Consider the following 20117-nt stretch of genomic DNA (forward strand, 5'->3'; position numbering starts at 1 on the left):
TCAATTATAATGAAATTTCATGGTTTGCAGACAATGCAAACTACTTAGTATATGGATTCCTTGAAAAAGGGTTGTCGTACCAAAAACGAAAGAAATTCTTTAGTGATATAAAACACTATTTTTGGGAAGATCCACATTTGTTTAAAAGTTATCCTGATGGAATAATATGCCGATGTGTATTCAGAGATGAAGCTAGTCAAATCTTAAACCATTGTCACACAGGACCAACAGGAGGGCATTATGGGCCTCAACTCACAGCAAGAAAAGTTTACGACGCTGGATTCTACTAGCCTACAATTTTCAAAGACGCACACCTTCTCTGTAAATCCTGTGATGCTTGTCAAAGGGCTGGAAAAATAAGTCAACGTGATGAAATGCCACAAAATGTCATTCAAGTATGTGAAGTATTTGACGTTTGGGGTATTGACTTTATGGGTCCATTTCCAAAATCTCATAATAATCTCTACATTCTCATTGCCATTGATTATGTATCTAAATGGACGGAAGCACAAGCTCTCCCAACTAACGATGCACGAGTTTTAGTCAACTTCTTAAAACGTCTTTTTGCAAGGTTCGGAACACCGAAAGCTTTAATAAGTGATCGGGGTACTCATTTTTGTAATAATCAACTTGAGAAAGTTCTCAAAAGATATGGAGTAACTCATAAAATCTCAACCGCTTATCATCCACAAACATGTGGACAAGTTGAAAATACCAACCGAGCTTTAAAATGTATTCTAGAGAAAACCGTAGGATCAAATCCGAAGGACTGGTCCATGAAATTGGAGGATGCACTCTGGGATTTTAGAACAGCCTACAAAACTCCAATTAGCACCACACCTTTCAGACTCGTTTATGGAAAAGCATGCCACCTTCCAGTAGAAATTGAGCACAAAGCATTTTGGGCTTTGAAGACATGTAATCTTGATTTACATGAAGCCGGACGTTTACGATTAAGTCAACTAAAAGAATTAGAAGAATTGAGACATGAAGCATATGAAAATTCGTTAATATATAAGGAAAGAACGAAGAAATAGCATGATAAAAGAATCAAAAGTTCAAAAGAATTTAAAGAAGGAGACAGAGTTCTTCTTTTCAATTCACGATTCAAGCTATTTTCTGGAAAATTGAAATCAAGATGGTCTGGACCATTCATAGTCAAAAGAGTTTTCCCATACGGAACAATAGAGTTAATAAATTCAAATAGGATTGAATTTAAGGTTAATGGTCACAGAGTTAATCATTATATAGATAATTCAATGGAAGTTAAAGATGAAGTTAATCACAATTTCGACACCACAGCTAGTTAAGTGTGGGAAGGTTCGAATCTTTTAAGGGTAATATGTATTTCTGTTAGAGTTAGATATTCTATTTTCGTGTAGTTCTCGAGAATGGAATCCGCATGGTCTTTCCCTAGCAGACCCTAAAGAACTAGTCTTCTCCCTCCATTCAGAATTTTTATTTTTTTTAGGTTTTACGAGATGAAGAATTCCTTTGATCTGAACCATGGTCTACTACTACACGCTATGATTATTAAACGTAATAATAACACTTTTCCGAGTGAACTGGTATCATTCATAAGAGGCAAAATGGACGAAGTGAGGAAAGAACTCAGAAAAGATCATCATAAAACACATTTTGGTAAAGGAAAATCAAAATTCGCAACAAAAAGAAGAGCACGACACCTTGAAAGATGTCATAAATGCGGAAAATGGTCACACGAAGATAAATGTTCGAACAATCAAACATATTCAAATACCGAATTTGTTACTCTATGCAGAGAAGGACCGTTCATATGTTTAGAAGAAAAGTTATTGAAGAATCGAGGTTACGCTTATGTAGCTATGGAAAACCAAATCACACGACTCTCCTATGAGTCGACTAAAGCAGGTCTCTGAGAATTCTTTCTCACAGGTAAGTATGTACAGTTTTTATTTGTTTTTATTTATTGCTTTTAACCTTTTGATAATAAACGCTAAATCGTTCGCTATAAAGTATTAAATTGATATTTAATAAAATTAGGTATGCGAAACCGAAATTATTGATATCATACAAAAATTTATTACATCACTGCGAAATTTACCGTTTATTCTTAAGGTATAAATATCTTTAATCAATCAATCCAAAATATTTCAGAAATTCGTCAGGAGTAAAACTAGGTAATATAGCTGAAATTACTTTACCCAAAAGAGGGACGTATATTTTTGATAATATTTGATTGATTAAAGTGGGATAAAAGACCAAAAAGATTTTTAATTTTATTTTTACCATATTTTTAAAATTAATATTGTAAATTTTTAAATCAATATATTTAAGTTTGTAAATATTTGAAAAACTAATATTTTTAATATAAGTTTGTAAAATTAAAAATATTAATTATATTTATATGAATTTTTAGTTTTATGCATTTTAAATTTAAGTTTGGTGTGAATTTAAAAACAAAAATGTACTTTATTTCACTAAAGTAAAAATTGATTTCTAAAAATTCGTCGTAAGTTGAAGACTAGGTCGTTGAACCGAAATTGTTTTACGCAAGGGAGGGACGAGAAATTTTGTTATCATTATTTTTAATCTTATTGATCTAAAGTATGCCAAAAACATTAAAAAACCCAAAAATCTTTGCCTTTAAAACAACGCTTAAAAATGACAAATTTTAAAATTTTGTCGAGGGACGGACTAGGACAACGATCCGAAACGTTCTCGTCCTAAATAACAAGGAAAACAAAATTTTAAATTTATTTAATTTTTGCTTTATAAGTATAAGGTTTTTATAAAAAAAAAAAAAAAAAAGAATACCTGAACCCCATGCGATCGCATGGGGTTTGAACTGCAAAACCATGCGGTCACATGGACCTGATAAACTGGACAGACACAAAAGTTCATCGACCTGTTCTGCCTTCTCACTATCACACACACTTAGACACGAACACACACACACACACACACACACACACAAATTCACCTAAAATCATCATTTTTCAACCAAATTCAACAAAATTACTTGCAATAATCCACTCTAATCATGCCTTTTCTTAGATGGGGAAACAAGAAGGTAAAAATTTCACCCCTAAACTCATAAAATTCCTAATTTTTATGATAATTTTAATTAATTGCAATAATTTGATTTTGTTAATTTCTAGTGTAATTAGAGTTAAATTGTTAGTATATTATGCATGTATAACCTAGATTGATGCTATTTAACATGATTTGAAGCCAAAAACTTCAAAAATTTTAGAAATCCAGGGTTTGTGTTCTTGAGCAATTTGGGGCTTTTTGATATAAACAGGTTATGGCCAATTTTTGTCATGAATTATTGCTAAAGTAAGTAGTGTAACATGTTTAGGTAGCTAAATGATCCAAACTTTGATCCTAAACATGATTTTTGAGAATTAAAGTGGACTTTTCAAGTCTAAAATTCATGAACTTGATTAATTTGATATAAATGCCATTTGAAACTTGTTTAATTGCTAGTAATGATTATTTTGACATGTTATTTGAGTTGAATGCTTATGAACTTTGTAAACATTTTTATATATGCTTATTTGAAAAAGTGTAGAATTGATAAAAATATGAAAATGAGCATGAGTTTAATATGGATTAAACATGTCATTGTAATTGTTTCAAGTTGTTATTTTGCTAACAATAATGCATATTTGGATGCACAAATTTTGTGTTTAATGTGTTTTGCAGAAATATACCGAATCTGGCGGTGCATCATCATCCAGACAACCTGAAAACGAACCACAGTCAGAAATGCAATATGAACCACAATATGAACTAGAACCTGAACAGGAACAACAACAACAACAAGAACAACAATATCATAATGATCAACACATACCATATTATGATCCGGAACAAGAATATGTTAATGCCTACGTACAATTTCCGATTCATCCAATAATAGAACACCCAATGATTCATGAAGAGCTTTTGCATCCCAATTTGAGATTTGATCGAAGTTGGAGAGATTACCCGACATACCAAAGTAACAAATATAAATTGGTAACGAAAAATGTGGAAGTACCGAGGGTAATCGATTGGGAGCCTTTGGAAAGGGTCCACCTAGCTAACCCAGTTAGGCAGCATCTAATCCAAAGGTATGGCAGCTCTTCTTTTCCCGATTGGGAACGTTTATTTACCACTCGTAGGCCTGTATATAAAGAGTGGTGTGTTGAGCTTATGAGTACTATATCACTTGATACGGATGTAGTTAGGTTAGACGATAGGAATTTTCTTAGATTTTTACTTGGTCGTAGGATGTATAGGATGTCCATGTTGGACATGGCCAGGGCTTTACAGATTTACACTCTTTCTGAATTACTACTACCCGATTGTACAAATTTGATTTATCATGATGAAAGGGTAGATAGAAATTTTGACGCGGACGCCATCTGGAGGCTTATGTTAAATTATAATATTTTTACGCGGGGAGAAAGACACTCCTATTTAGATATTAACAAAGCCGAGCTTCGTATAATACATAGATTCTTAGCAAACTCGATTACACAAAGAGGTAACAACAAGGAGAAAATGACTCTATATGATTTATTTTACCTTAAGTGTATTCGAAACACTAGAAGCTTTGTTAATATTCCCTATTGTGTTGGTTTTTATCTGTCCAAAATGGTGGAAGGAATACAGGACGGGGGAATAATAGGAGGGGGTATTTTTGTTACTCTAATTGGAGAGTATTTAGGCGTAGATATGGATCAAGGGGGTTCACTGACGGTGTGTAGGGAACATGTTGAGACTTTAGGATTGCGGGTCTATCAGGGTGCAAAGGTATTAAAGAGCAGACGCAATCAGGCAGTACCATATCAGGGCCCTCATCCACAGGTAGAGAGAGGTTCAGATGAGGAAATGGAGGAAGCGTATGACATTAGGGATGTCATTGGGGAGGCTATTACTGACTTTTACCAGCGTATAGATGAGGTAGAAATGACAAACGAAGCTAGACATAGTCAGTACGAGAAGTGGCACGCCGAGAATGTGTACGAGCATTCCGAGCAATGACAGCATGATAGATGGCACTATCATCAGCATCAGATCATGAGCCAGCTATCACCTCAGGTAACAAATTACTATGTACCGACCCAACCTGCTTACTATTCGCCACACCAGCCCGATATGCGACCACCATTTACTCTCTACAACCCCAACCAAGCCTACCAGAACGCCTATCACCAACCATGGAACTCGACCGACGACATGAACTGGAACCCCTATCCAGATTGATATAGTTCCGTTGGTGATTTCTATGATTTCTATGATTTTTATTATTTTTATTTATTTTTGTTTAAACATATAATATTGTGATACTTTTATGTAAGTTTTAACATTTTTATTATGTTGTACTAATATTTCATATTTGATTTGAAAGTGGGATGTTAAGTCCCATTTCAAATTACCATGCATGTTATTATTTGTATGTATGTATATTGTCAATTGTACACAACAGGGTAAAACAGCGAACTTTCAAAGACTGGCATTAAGTTCAGCAAAAGCTACTAATTTTGACGACAAAACGAAAAACAAATGTGATGTAACGACAAGACGGAATGAACAAATGATGTGCACCATTTATCATTCAACATAAACAACAATATGTTTGAAAACTTTGGTAAAATTTAATCATTTTTCTACGCTAATCACCCTCAATAATTTAAATTGTTACTGATTTCTTGCAAATGAGGGCATTGCAAGATCTTAAGTGTGGAAAGGGGTTAAATTCTTTCGGATTTTTAAAATTTTAAATTTAAACACTTGGTTACCATTAAAAATACTAGTAACGCAGTAGTTGTATTAGAATCTAGTGCTCTCTGATAATAAAGAACAGCCCTAGTCTTATATACTGACTACCCAATTCTAGTAAAAATTTTCAAAATTTTCAACTAAATGAACTCAAAATCATGTTTATACATATTTATGAACGATAAAACTAGGTGTTAACACCGAAATTTTTGTTACCTCGTAAAGGACATAAATTGAGAAACAACCCAAAATGTTAGAATTCATTTAAAATGGAATAGAAGAAAATAAAAAGGCAAAGAAAGGAAAATAAAAGCCAAGTGTGGAAAAAATTTACCAAGTTATTTAGAACATATGTCGCATATTTTTGTACAAATAATTGAAGATACTTTTGTTTTGGACGATATTAATCAGTTTTACCCAGTTTATTGTAATATAAATGAAATTTAAAAGGAAGTAAAGTCTTTCGAGAAAAAGACACGCGCTTCTTAATTTAGGTCAGGAAGTTGTCGTCCAGACCAGTTGTAGAGTCTACGAAAAACCTTAAAAAGTTTTCTCGAAAATCAGCTCGAAATCCACGGACATCGGCATCAAACAGGGTCGCCAAGTGGTCAGACTTATCCCAACCATGAGAGGATCTGTCTCGTACAATGGGGGGCACTGTGCAAATTAGCTTATAAGACTAATGAATCAGATTCCCAGAAAGGATAATCTCCTTAAAGATCAAAAATCAGCTTTTAAGCCTGATATTACTCAATCCTTGAGGTTGATCTTAAAGATTGAGAATTACAAACTCATTGAATTCAATGATATCTAAACTCGAGCTTGAACGCAAAAATATTTTGATCAAATTACAAACCGATTTGTTTTTTGAAAACCCTATTTTCAATGCGTTCATTACCATTGAACGTAAAATTCTAGGAATTTACCTAGAATTCATTAGGTCACCTGAACCAAATCGGGTGTCAACCGTAAGAACGGAGGTTGCATAGCATGGTCGAAGACAGGACCTTGTGTCAGACCGAAAAACTATAGGGTGATCTTTACTATTGCTCCTACAAAGGATAGTAATTGCATCCGACACGATATAGACCATAATCAAAAGCATGTCACGAGACATTGCCTTAACAGTTGCTTGTTCAACACTTTCCTTTACAACCGGACGGTAATTTACCGAAAGGTAATATACGGAGCAAGTATACTGGACGTGTGCTTTTCTAATACAAGGATTAGCAGTGGGTGACACAAAACCACAAGTTTTTGAGCTAAAATTTTCAAAACTGAAACCCACAAAACCCACAAAAATAATTTGCAAACACCGTTGAAGGGTTATTCCGGAAAACTTATCTAGGGTAAAAGCTAGATTGAATTTTCAAAAGATCAAATGTTTTCATAAAGATCCAATTTCCTAAAGGATTCAAATTTTTATAGTCATATGGGACTGTAAACCACATCGTTACTATCATTTTTCATACCACCGTATAGAAATCACTGATGTACAAAGTGTAAAAAATAAAGAAGTGATTCTAGTAAAGTTATATTCAAGTTCTATATTGCTTGAGGACAAGCAACGCTCAAGTGTTGGAATATTTGATAATGCTAAAAATGAACATATATTTTATAGCAATATCCTTCAAGAAAGACAAGCTTTTAGTTGCTATTGTTCTATTTACAAGTGATATTCATTTAAATAATAAAAGGTGAAGACAAAAGACAGATTCGACGATTTGAAGACGCAAATGACCAAAACGCTAAAAAGTACAAAGTACAATCAAAATGGTTCAAATTATTGATGAGAAACGTCTAAAAGTTACAAGAGTACGAGCCACGGAACGCAAAGTACAAGATATTAAATAGTACGAAAGGACGTTCGAAAATCCGGAACCGGGACATGAACCAACTATCAACGCGCGACGCAACGGGCATAAAATTACAAGTCAACGGAGTACAAGAATATAATATAATATATATATAATTATATAAAATTATATATATTATATTATATATTAAATATATACGAGCAGCCCACGTTTAAAATTCAATGTGACCAGGAAATGACGGCCATGCGATCGCATGGCCTGGAGGAAGAAAATCCATGTGGTCGCATGGCACCCAGCCACTTGCCACATCTATAAATTGAAGCGTTTTTCGGACGAATTTTACACACTTTTTATCTATCTCTCATTCTCTCAACATATATATATATATATATATATATATATATATATATATATATATATATATATATATATATATATTAATTTTAATTTTAATTTAAGATTAATAATAATAATAAGGTTATAGTGGCGAATGTTTTAAGTTTGTAAGTCGAAATTCTGTCCGTGTAACACTACGCGATTAATACTCATTGTAAGTTATGTTCAACCTTTTTAAATTAATGTCTTGTAGCTAAGTTATTATTATGCTTAATTGAATCGAAGTAATCATGATGTTGGAATAAATATTAAAGAAGGGGTTATTGGGCTTTGGACCATAATTGGGGTTTGGACAAAAGAACGGCACTTTTGGAAATTGGACTATGGACTATTAATGGGATTTATATTTGTTTAACTGAATGATAGTTCGTTAATTTAATATAGAGATTTACAATTTGACGTATCTATAAATAACCATATACACTCGATCGGACACGATGGGCGGGATATTTATAAGTCCTAATAATCGTTCATTTGACCGGACACGGGAATGGATTAATAGTCAATGGACTCATTAAAACAGGGGTGGATTACATACAAGAACACTTGGTGTAATTGATAATAAAGTATTAAAACCTTGGGTTACACGCAGTTGATATCCTGGTGTAATTATTAAACAAAGTATTAAGACCTTGTTACAGTTTAAGTCCCCAATTAGTTGGAATATTTGACTTCGGATATAAGGATAATTTGACGAGGACACTTGAACTTTATATTTATGACTGATGGACTGTTATGGTAATAAATTAAAATCAACACGTCAAATATCATGATTACGGAAGTTTAAATAAGCATAATTCCTTTATTTTATATCTCATCGCAATTTTATTTACTGTCATTTTATTTGTCGCACTTTTAATTATCGTACTTTTTAATTATCGCAACTTTTATTTACTGTCATTTTATTTATCGCACTTTTAATTATCGCAATTTTATTATCGTCATTTACTTTACGCTTTAAATTAAGTTATATTTATTTTTAATATTTTACATTAGGTTTTAATTGTGACTTAAGTTTTAAAATCGACAAACCGGTCATTAAACGGTAAAACCCACCTTTTATAATAATTATTACTACTTTTATATATATATTTTTATATTTTTACATTATAGTTTAAAAATATAGCGTTAAACTTGGCTAGCTCCCTGCGGAACGAACCGGGCTTACTAAAAACTACACTACTGTACGATTAGGTACACTGCCTATAAGTGTTGTAGCAAGGTTTAGGTATATTCCATTCAATAAATAAATAAATAACTTGTGTAAAATTGTATCGTATTTAATAGTTTTTCGTAGCAAAAATATAACTATTTCGTATACACCTCTGCGCACATCAGACGAATATGTATTTTTTCATTTCATTCTTTTGCGATAGCTTCACTCGTACTTTTCACATAAAGGAATTGTTTTATCCATATTACTCGATGATGATAAAACTCTCATTTTCAGCTTGTATGAGTCATGAAAACCTAGTTATTGTCAACCATGACGATCCCAATCAAATTTTGGGACGAAATTTCTTTAACGGGTAGGTACTGTGACGACCCGGAAATTTCCAACCAAATTTAAACTTGATCTTTATATGTTTTCGATTCGATGAGCAAAGTATGTAATGTTGAGTCTCGAAAATTTTGGAACTATGTTCATATATTCAATTACCCTTCGACTATTCCCGACGATTCACGAACAATAGGCTATGATTAGATGTATATATATATATATATATATATATATATATATATATATATATATATATATATATATATATATATATATATATTATAACTTACAACGATAACAAAGTATTAAAAGTATGATTTAGTTATGATTTAAATATTATTAATTATTATTAACATTATTATTAAAAATTATCATTTTACTTAAAATTATTAATTTCATTATTGTTATCATTTTTCTTATTATTATTTCTATTATTATTATTATTAGTATTTTTTAGTATTAGTAATATAATTACTAATTATGATTATATGAAAACTGAAGGATCCAATTTCTGTTTCATATCACGATCAACCTTTATCGAAAATCTTTTCATGTCTGCAAATTGATACCAATTCACAATAACAACACAACTTACCATCTTTTCTGGCTTTTTCATTGCTGGAGTCGCATACAACACATAAATAGCTAATTAATAAACTGAATTGATTAGCATGCATTATTAATTGCTTTATCATACTATAAATTATATTATATATATGAACATAAGGGATACATTTCCCTATCATAATCTATCACCAACTTAAACCCAATGCCATCACTCTATATGATTATTTGTTGTTTCTATACATAATTATATATACATAATTATATATATATATATATATATATATATATATATATATATATATATATATATATATATATATATAGGGGCAGGATCAATGGGGAAGTAACCAATCGGGGGGAAGCAATTTTTTTTTCTGTTTTTTTTTGAAATTTTTTTTTTCCGGCATCAAACTCACACGAAAATATGAAAATTTAGAAAAGACACTTCGTGATGAATGTTATTATTTAGGCGGGGAAACGATCGAAAAAAATAACATTCAAGATAATATTGTTCGTGAAGAATATGAACGTTTTTTTTTTCATGTTTTGTGAAGTAAAATTTAGCCCGATTTAGAGTTTAGGGTTTAGGGTTTGGTGTTTTGGATTTATTCCATAAACCCAAAACACCAAACCCTAAACCCTAAACCCTAAACTCTAAACCGTTCGTGTTAAAAACTCAATCTAAATCCTAAATCTAAACCCTAAATCTAAACCCTAAACCCTAAATTTCTAAACCCTAATATCTAAATCCTATAAACCCTAATATCTAAACCCTAATATCTAAACCCCAATAGCTAAAACCTCAAAATACGCTCGAAAAACACGATAATTGTTATATATTACTTCTTCGAGAGTTTTCCCGCCAAAATAAAAACATTTATCACAAAGTGTCTCTACAAAATATTCATATTTTCATCTCATCTATAATGTTCGTGAACAAAGTTTTTTCAAAAAACGAAAAAAAATTTTTTTTTGCTTCCCCCTGCTTCCCCTCTAATGGTTACTTCCCTCTTGATCCTACCACATATATATATATATATATATATATATATATATATATATATATATATATATATCGTAATATAAGTAATTTGTAAATAATATATATATATATATATATATATATATATATATAAAAATTTATAATATTTCATTCCATATAAATAGGTATGTAGTAATATTATTGTGTTATATTAAAAATTATTATTATTAAGTCTTAGCATTATTATTATTGTTTTATTTTTATCATTATCATAATTAATAAAATTAGTATTTCTATTAGAATTATTGTAAGTATTGTTATTTTTATTAAAGATACAACTTATTATTATTATTATCATTAATGTTATTATTATTAATATTGTTATTAACATTATTATTAATTATTATTATTATCATTATTATTATTAATTATCACTATTAATATTAAAAGAATTATTATTATTATATATTTATATTTATTAATTATTAATAATTATTATATATACAAAAATAAAATATAGATATAAACGCGTTATTCATATCATTATCATTATCTGTTTCATTTTTTTTCTCTGATATTATGTGCTGCTTGTGATTCTTTGTCGTCTCAATCATCACTAGAAAACAACTCAGACTTGACCCTAGGAATGGATTTATATCACGGACGATTGAGTTGGATCCATCATAGCAACAATTTATCAGAATAAATATTCATACAGACGAAACTTTGTGAAGAGGAAGATGAATTGTGATTTTGCAATCTGAATAGTTATATTGCTCGATATCTTCATGAAGTACTTGTTAAATCTTCCATAAAACCTTCGTCAATCATCAATTTCATCAGAAATATCGAATTAATTACGAATTTGATTCTTGAACAGATATTTGACTTTTTGTTTTGAAGCTTTGACTCCGAAATTCATCATCAATACTTCGATTCAGTTTTCCAAAGTTTGTAGATAGTTTCACGAATACATTTAGAACACATTTACATTAGCATTTTTCTTCAATTCGTTGCTAATCACTCCGGAGCTCAAAATGGCAGGAGTTAATGAAGAATGAAGAACTGGATATGAATATTTTCAGTTTTGTTGTTATAAATCAATCCAGATTTGAACTATAGTTAGGAACCTGATTAGAAACACTTTCTTAGCTCAATTAGTTGTTTGGATTGGGATATAGTCCTTTGGTCGATCGAATTAAATTGGGGAAGAAGATGAAACAGGAAGATAGTTTAAATAAACACTAGGATGGATTAAATAAGGAAAAACGAAATGGAGCAGCTGGTTTAGGGAGTTGTCTGGTGAGCGAGAGGTCTCGGGTTCGATCCTGATCTGGGACATTTCTTTTTAGAAAAAAGCTTGAAAAGGGTATACACTTTTATTTTATTTCTTTCTTTATTATTATTAGTAATTATTAATTATTATTATTATTATTATTATTATTATTATTATTATTATTATTATTATTATTATTATTATTATTATTATTATTATTATTATTATTATTATTATTATTATTATTATTATTATTATTATAAGTGATATTGTGATGATCATAATTATTATTGTTATTATTATGATGGTTATTATTATTGTTATTAATAGTATTATAATTATTATTATTATTACCATACTTATCAGTATTATAATCCCTATTATCATTAGTAGTATTATCATTTTTATGATTATGATTAATATTATTATGATTATTATAAAAGTAATATAAATTATTATTGTTTTCATAAATATTAGCATTAATATTTTTTTAGTACTATTATTATTATTATATTATTATTATTATTATTATTATTATTATTAGTAACATAAGTATTATTATAAATATTATCATTATTAGTACTAATATGATTATCATTAATATTGTTGATATTATTAAAATTTGTTAACATTATTATCATTTTTATTAAAATTTTTATTTTACTATCATTAAAACTACCATTATTATTATTATCTATATTATCATTATTAAAATAATTATGATTACTAAAATTAAAAGTTTTAATAACGTTGTTAAGGTTATAAGTATAAAAATAAAGATTTTTATATACAAAAATATATTTAAATTACATAACTTAAATATATTAATATATCTACGTATATAAAATGAAAATATAAGTAAATAATGAAACTTATAAATTATTAATATAACAAATACATCATTAATAATAAATAGAATTATTCGATTACGAGTATATGTTTTAATAGATATACAATTGATATAGGTTCGTGAATCTGAGGCCAACCCTACACTTGTTCAATGATGTCATATGTATTTTTGCTACGAAATACAGTATTGTGAGTTTCATTGCTCCCTTTTTAAATGCTTTTGCAATATATATTTTTGGGACTGAGAATACATGCACTTTTATAAATGTTTGATGAAATAGACACAAGTAATCGAAACTACATTCTATGGTTGAATTGTTATACCGGATATCGCCCTTGTTGAACTTGGTAGCCTAAGAATTGGTGTTTATTATAATTGCCACCAATTTACGCGAATCCTAAAGATAGATCTATGGGCTTTGACACGCCCAGTCAGAGAATTTGAATTGCTTTAGTACTTCGAAGTTTATATGTTTGGGGATATTCTAGATGCATTTTGTTAATGTCAGTTACCAGGTGTTCAATCCATATGAATGAATTTTAAACACTTGCGAGTGTATGATTATTGAATGAAATCTTGTGGTCTATTAAAATGATGGAAAAGATTGTTTATGATAAACTAATGAACTCACCAACCTTTTGGTTGACACTTTTAAGCATGTTTATTCTCAGGTATGAAAGAAATCTTCCGCTGTGCATTAGTTCATTTTAAAGATATTACTTGGAGTCATTCATGGCGTATTTCAAAAGACGATGCATTCAAGTCGTTGAGTTCAATAGAGATTATTATTAATTAAATGACGGATTAGGTCATTTATAGGTTGGATATTATGAAATGGTATGCATGCCTATCCACTTTCGATGAAATGAAAGGTTGTCTTTTAAAAACGAATGTAATGTTTGTAAAATGTATCATATAGAGGTCAAGTACCTCGCGATGTAATCATATGTTATTGTATTCGTCCTTATAGATTAGGACGGGTCATCACAAATTCAGGCCCAATGTCTATTGAATCCAGTCACGAACATACTCAACAACACTTATCAACCAACAACTCTCCTGCTTCTGTTACAAATACTCATCAACGAACCATTATTACTCGATCAACGACAGGTGTCGTCAAGCCTAAAATCCAATTTAACTTACACACTTCTACATCTCTATCACTTATTCCTACTAATCCCAAAACCGCCCTAGCCGATCCGAATTGGCGCCATGCCATGTACGACGAATACAAGGCACTTGTTGATAATAATACATGGGTTCTTGTACCTAAAACAAAGGATATGAATGTTATTCGGTCCATGTGGATTTTCAAACATAAACATAATTCGAATGGGTCATTTGAACGGTATAAAGCACGACTTGTGGGTGATGGTTGTGCTCAACAATTGGGAATTGATTGCCACGAAACGTTTAGTCCCGTTGTTAAGCAGGCTACAATAAGGACCGTTTTACATATAGCACTCGCTAACTCATGGAAAATACATCAACTCGATGTTAAAAACGCTTTTCTTCATGGACAATTGCACGAAACAGTCTATATGTATCAACCTATTGGCTTCCGAGACCCGCAAAAACCGAATCATGTATGTCTTTTAAAACACTCGCTTTATGGGTTAAAACATTCACCTCGAGCATGGTACCAACGGTTTGCAGATTTTTTCGCTTCTATTGGCTTTGTTCATAGTCGTTGTGATCATTCTTTATTTATTTACAAACATGGTAAAGACACGGCGTATCTTCTACTTTATGTTGATGACATAATCCTCGTTACTTCTACCAGTTGCCTACGTGAACAGCTGCTGTCTCACTTATCAAATGAATTTGAAATGAAGGATCTTGGCACTTTGAGCTCCTTTTTAGGTATTTTGGTTAAACACACGAAAGATGGTCTTTTTCTTAATCAATCTGCTTATGCCAAAGACATCATCTCTCGCGCTGGTATGCTTCTTTGTCAACCTGTTTCTACTCCCGTCAACACGATGGGCAAGTTAAGTTCACATTCTAGACAACCGTATGCCAACCCTACTCATTTTCGAAGTCTTGCCGGTGCTCTTCAATATCTAACGTTCACACGACCCGACATTGCATACGCCGTTCAACAAGTGTGTCTTCATATATAACAATTAATCAAGTATAATGTAATCTATCGTGTACCCAGGAGTACATCAGAGTGCAAATTATCCGTGCTCCGTGATGATTTTGATCTCTAAGACCACTCTCAACGGTCCCGTACTCGACCCGCCCTCAACCCTTTTCATCGAGGGCGCCGTTGGCAATGGTGCCGCCCTCGTTCCTCTCTCTCTCTCTCTCTCTTGTTCGCCCTCCAATTTGTCATCAAATAGCATAAACGAGGACGGACTCACTCCTACTTGTGTTTAATTTACATATACTCAATGCTTAAAAATTTGCAACCTAATTATTTAATTGATTTTTGTGAGGTATATGGTTGGTAATGATGTGTTATGCATATGTGATGGGAGGAAGTAGGGAGGAAGTGAAGACATAAAGTTGATGTGGCGCTGATTTAGCAGTGACGATGGATGTCATGGAAGGATGTCATGGTTGAAAGTGGTATAAAATATGCAAGTTATTTTTTTTCTTTCCATACTAAAAACATGAATCAATTCCATAGTCGTATCATTGATTTCTCAACTATAAATGTTGGTTTTTGTTCCTTTTAGTGGTTAAGTTTTTAAGATGACTTTTATATCAATTATTTGGTGAATTGATCCAAATAAACTGATTTCATATCCAAACTGATTATACCAAATAAATCATAAACCGACCGAATGTACACCCTTTGGCCGAAGATACATATAGCATGTATATAGATAAAAAGATCCGTTGAGGTACAACGGCATCTTACTCCAACACAATGAACAACCACCTATTGACCAGTACTCTAACAACCTAGCTCCGAAGAAACCAACCAATTGAACCGACAAACAATCATCATCATCATCATCATCATCATCATCATCATCATACTTATTAAACTAGTGTCTGAAACAAATCAATTACATTGAAACAATACCCCTGTACAAACCAACCATCTATTGAAAACAAACCAAACAACCAACTATCGTTGACCTAAAAGAACTCCAATCCTCCCGAAGTGCCGCCTCCACGAGCATTCAAAACCACAAATCCAAAAGCTATTAAAAACATGCAGCAACTTTCAACCGCATCATCCAATAGCCGCAACAAAGAAACCCGATGGAATCACCCAAAAGCCGCCACATGCTATAGTTTTGGTAAAGGTAGTAAGTAGTACATTTATTACTTTGTTACGTTGACTACTATGCTATCCTCAACTGATTTTAGATCATCATCATCTGTACTTTTTACAATCTTTTCAACTGGCATATAAGTATATAGCCAAGCACATATATAATAATATAAAATGTTTACTACTTGTATCGCCGTTACAAGCAGGTAGTAATATTGCAATTTACCTCTATTCAAATTCCTATCAGGCAACCAATTTCTTCCATTTCGATCAACACTATACTTATGAACCATAGTCACCATAAACGTTCCTGCATATTGTCCAAGTCCGATTGCAGTCCAATAAATAGACAGCGCCGAACTTTTCATACTTTTGGGTGACTGATCATATATAAACTCCATTTTACCGACTTGAAAGAATGGTTCGGCTGCACCATGAAGCGAATACTGAGGAATCAACCAGAACACACTTATAGGTATCATTTGAGTTGGCTTGTCAAGCAAGTTATAATCTCGTGCTACGTGTTTCCTTTTAATCTCTACAAACGATGCCACCAATGATGCACACGTGTTTATTATAAAGCCTATACCAATCCGTTGTAGACATGTGATTCCTGCAGGGTTTTTTGTAACGCAGGATGCAAATGGGACAAATACACGGTCATATAACGCAATGGTAATAATTGAGGCTAGGACATCGAATACCGCCATACTAGCGGGAGGTATTTGAAATGAGCTATTCTTGACTAGGTGACGGTCCATGGTCCGAGCTTGCATAATGGTGAAGGTAATTTGGTGTGAATACGCCATTACGTATACTATTCCTGTTGACACAATTGGCAAAATTCGGATGATGGATTTCAGTTCTTCAACTCTATGGACAGTAGAAATTCGCCACAATTTGGGTGAGTTTGAAAGAAGGTCAGGGGTATCATCTTGGGTTATTATAGCAGCCTTATCAAACGACCTTCAAAAATACATACCAAAAATCAATGAACATTATGAACCTAATTTATGGTTAATGAACTAAATACTAAAGACCAAGTGTACTCTTTTAACTGTCTACCTTTGATAAAACAGAATTATTATGCACTGAACAATTCAAAGGTTCCGAACGAACTTAGTTCTGAATGACAATAATCTGTTTGATAATCATATTGAATAAACAATATGAGTGATGTAAAATTACTTTACTAGCCTTTTACATGAAAAAACATAACAGTTTGATAAGTGTACTTGATATAATATAAAGAGGACGAAAAATTTTGGTGCTTAATGGTTAAAAGTGAATTTCAACTCTAGCATCATATGTCATTTAGAGGTCAGAATCAAGCGCGCATATGCTGAAGAACCAACTATATGATATTTTTTGTTGTTATCTGTCAAAATAACCCTAAAAATAAATGAATTATGTAAAAAAAAAACACACTTTTGGTAAATGTAATGATCTTGCTAAACAAGCTAACTATGAGCCAAGTGGATCATCCAAAATAGATCAATAAATTACCTCAATTGATCGGAATGAACAAGTCGTCCATCCTTAGAAATTTTTGAATCGAGTTCTTTGTTCTCATATAGAAATTTATCATCTAATGGTGCCTCGACGTTCCTCTTCTTTATAGCTGCAACGATCACTTGAATAATTCTTACAAAGGGACTTCCTTCTGGTTTTAATTTCTTATAAATCGGGGACCCTACTAAAAATATTATAAATGCAACCGCCATTGCGATTGTTGGAATACCAAGACCCCACCCCCAACTAACATTATCTTGTACATACACTACCAGAGTTAATGCAGTTAGGCTCGATAGTGAGATTATAAAGTGGTACCAGTTGAAGAAATTCCAATTTTTAGCTTGCGTTTTCAGTTTCATACTGTCTAGTTGATCTGCAGCAAACGCGACAACGCAAGGCCTTATGCCCCCTAGACCGATTGACGTTAAAAGGAGGGAGATATAAAGTACTGATAGTTGAGATTGTGATGCTTCTTTGCAGTTCACTTGGGTGGGACACTGTTGTGGCTGAAACTGTGGCAATATTGATGATACAGTAATGATGATCATTCCCTGAGTTATATAAACATTTTAAAGGAATTAAAACATCGACAAAGATGTAAATATTGCTCACTAAGGAGTGTTTGCGATTATTTCGATAGGCAAAACTTGTTAAAATGAATGCAATCTCAAACACCCCTTTCACGCGTTGAAAAATATCTTAGGATGCGAATTGAACCAGTTCATAAACAAGTAAGGCTATGATGATGGTCCAGTAGCGACCCGCAAAAGAATCAGCAATAAGTGCGCCGATAATGGGCATAAAACTTGCAACGCCGTTGAAGTTAGTCACATTGTTGGCTGCCTTCACCAATGGCATGTTAAGTTGTTGAGTTAGGTATGTCATCAAGTTGGCATGGAAACCAGTGGCAGAAAATCTGTCACATATCTCATTAGCTGTGAAAATATTAAAATATTTTGTTAGTTTTTAGAATTATTTCATATTTGAATATGTTGTTAAATTAAGCAGCAAGTAGTTTGATATAAAGTATTGATATTGGTTACTCTCATTTACAATATGGTCATAATCTAACTTAAGGATAAGGGTGGTGTCATGATAGATACAGGTTATATTATTAGTATTTCATGGACCTTTTATTCATATATTTTTTTTAATAAATAAATCATTAGCTGGTGAGCAAACATCACCACAGTCCAATTTTATGTTAAAAAAACTAACCTTAACCATCATGACATGTATGACAAAAGTTGTTTATGTTTGTGTTTTTAACTTAAAATTCTTAAACCCTGATGAAGTATGCTGAGATGGTTATTAGCGGTAGGGGTGGTCAAAAATTTGGTTCCAAACCGTTTAAAATCGAAAACCAAATCGAATCCAAACCTAAAGAAAACCAACCTGAATTTGAACTCTGTTTTCGGTTCAGTTTCGGTTCGATTTTGAAATCTGAATTCGGTTTTCAGTTTTCGGTTTTAGTGTTTTGAATTTGGTTAAACCGAAACCGAATTCGACTAATAATATATTAATTATTAATTTATATAGACCAAAAATCATTTTGAATTCGGTTTTCGGTTTTGGTCCCAAAAATTTCAAAACCGATGAATTGAACCGAAAAAACCCAAACCGAACCGATGGACCCCTAATTAGCGGACATTTTCAACCAGTGTTTCAAAAGTTTTGCTCCTTGTACCCTTCTAAAAGAAGCAAAAACGTTTAATAAGATAGTATTTGAGGATCAAAAGTACATACCAAGGATAAAGGGCACTGTTTTGATCCCACCAAGCTTCTTTTGCTTTGCAACCATATTAATGTCTTCATCTTCTCTGTTCTCATTCTTTGGTTCCATTTTGTTGAAGTTTTTGCAGTTTGAAGTTTGAGTAAACCTTAAGCTATATAAAAGCAGTATATAATTACATAAATATAAGCACATATACTGGCAAGTGAATGAATGATTAGTAAGGGTGGGGTCTTGAAATAAATTTAAAATAAGCCCATATGCATAAAGCCATATTATTGGCCAACTTTAGGGAGCCAAGACTTCTCAATCTTGTTAGAAATAACAATAATATACACATGACCTTTTATCACTTAATGTCAAACCTCTAGTTTTTTAGTCTTATGAAATTTGTAAACACGCTTTGTTATATAACACAACTTGTGTAACCTTGAATAGACCGCTTTGGACACTACATTAGTATTTCTATTTGAGGTAAATTTGCAATTATAG

The 20117-nt window shown here is 31.8% G+C and overlaps 1 protein-coding gene across 1 annotated transcript; it reads right to left on the reverse strand.

Annotated features, from left to right (window-relative positions):
• Window positions 1–16428: 16428 nt before the first annotated feature.
• On the reverse strand, window positions 16429–19736 carry LOC139853986 (protein NRT1/ PTR FAMILY 3.1-like). The gene is made up of 4 exons (XM_071843322.1): window positions 19640–19736; window positions 18611–18828; window positions 17885–18444; window positions 16429–17344 (listed from the first exon to the last, which is right to left on the reverse strand). The coding sequence occupies exons 1-4, from the start codon at window positions 19734–19736 to the stop codon at window positions 16429–16431; spliced, it is 1791 nt and encodes a 596-aa protein (XP_071699423.1).
• Window positions 19737–20117: the final 381 nt, after the last annotated feature.

Source organism: Rutidosis leptorrhynchoides, chromosome 6 (genome assembly GCF_046630445.1).
Source record: "Rutidosis leptorrhynchoides isolate AG116_Rl617_1_P2 chromosome 6, CSIRO_AGI_Rlap_v1, whole genome shotgun sequence".
Classification (NCBI taxonomy): domain Eukaryota; kingdom Viridiplantae; phylum Streptophyta; class Magnoliopsida; order Asterales; family Asteraceae; genus Rutidosis; species Rutidosis leptorrhynchoides.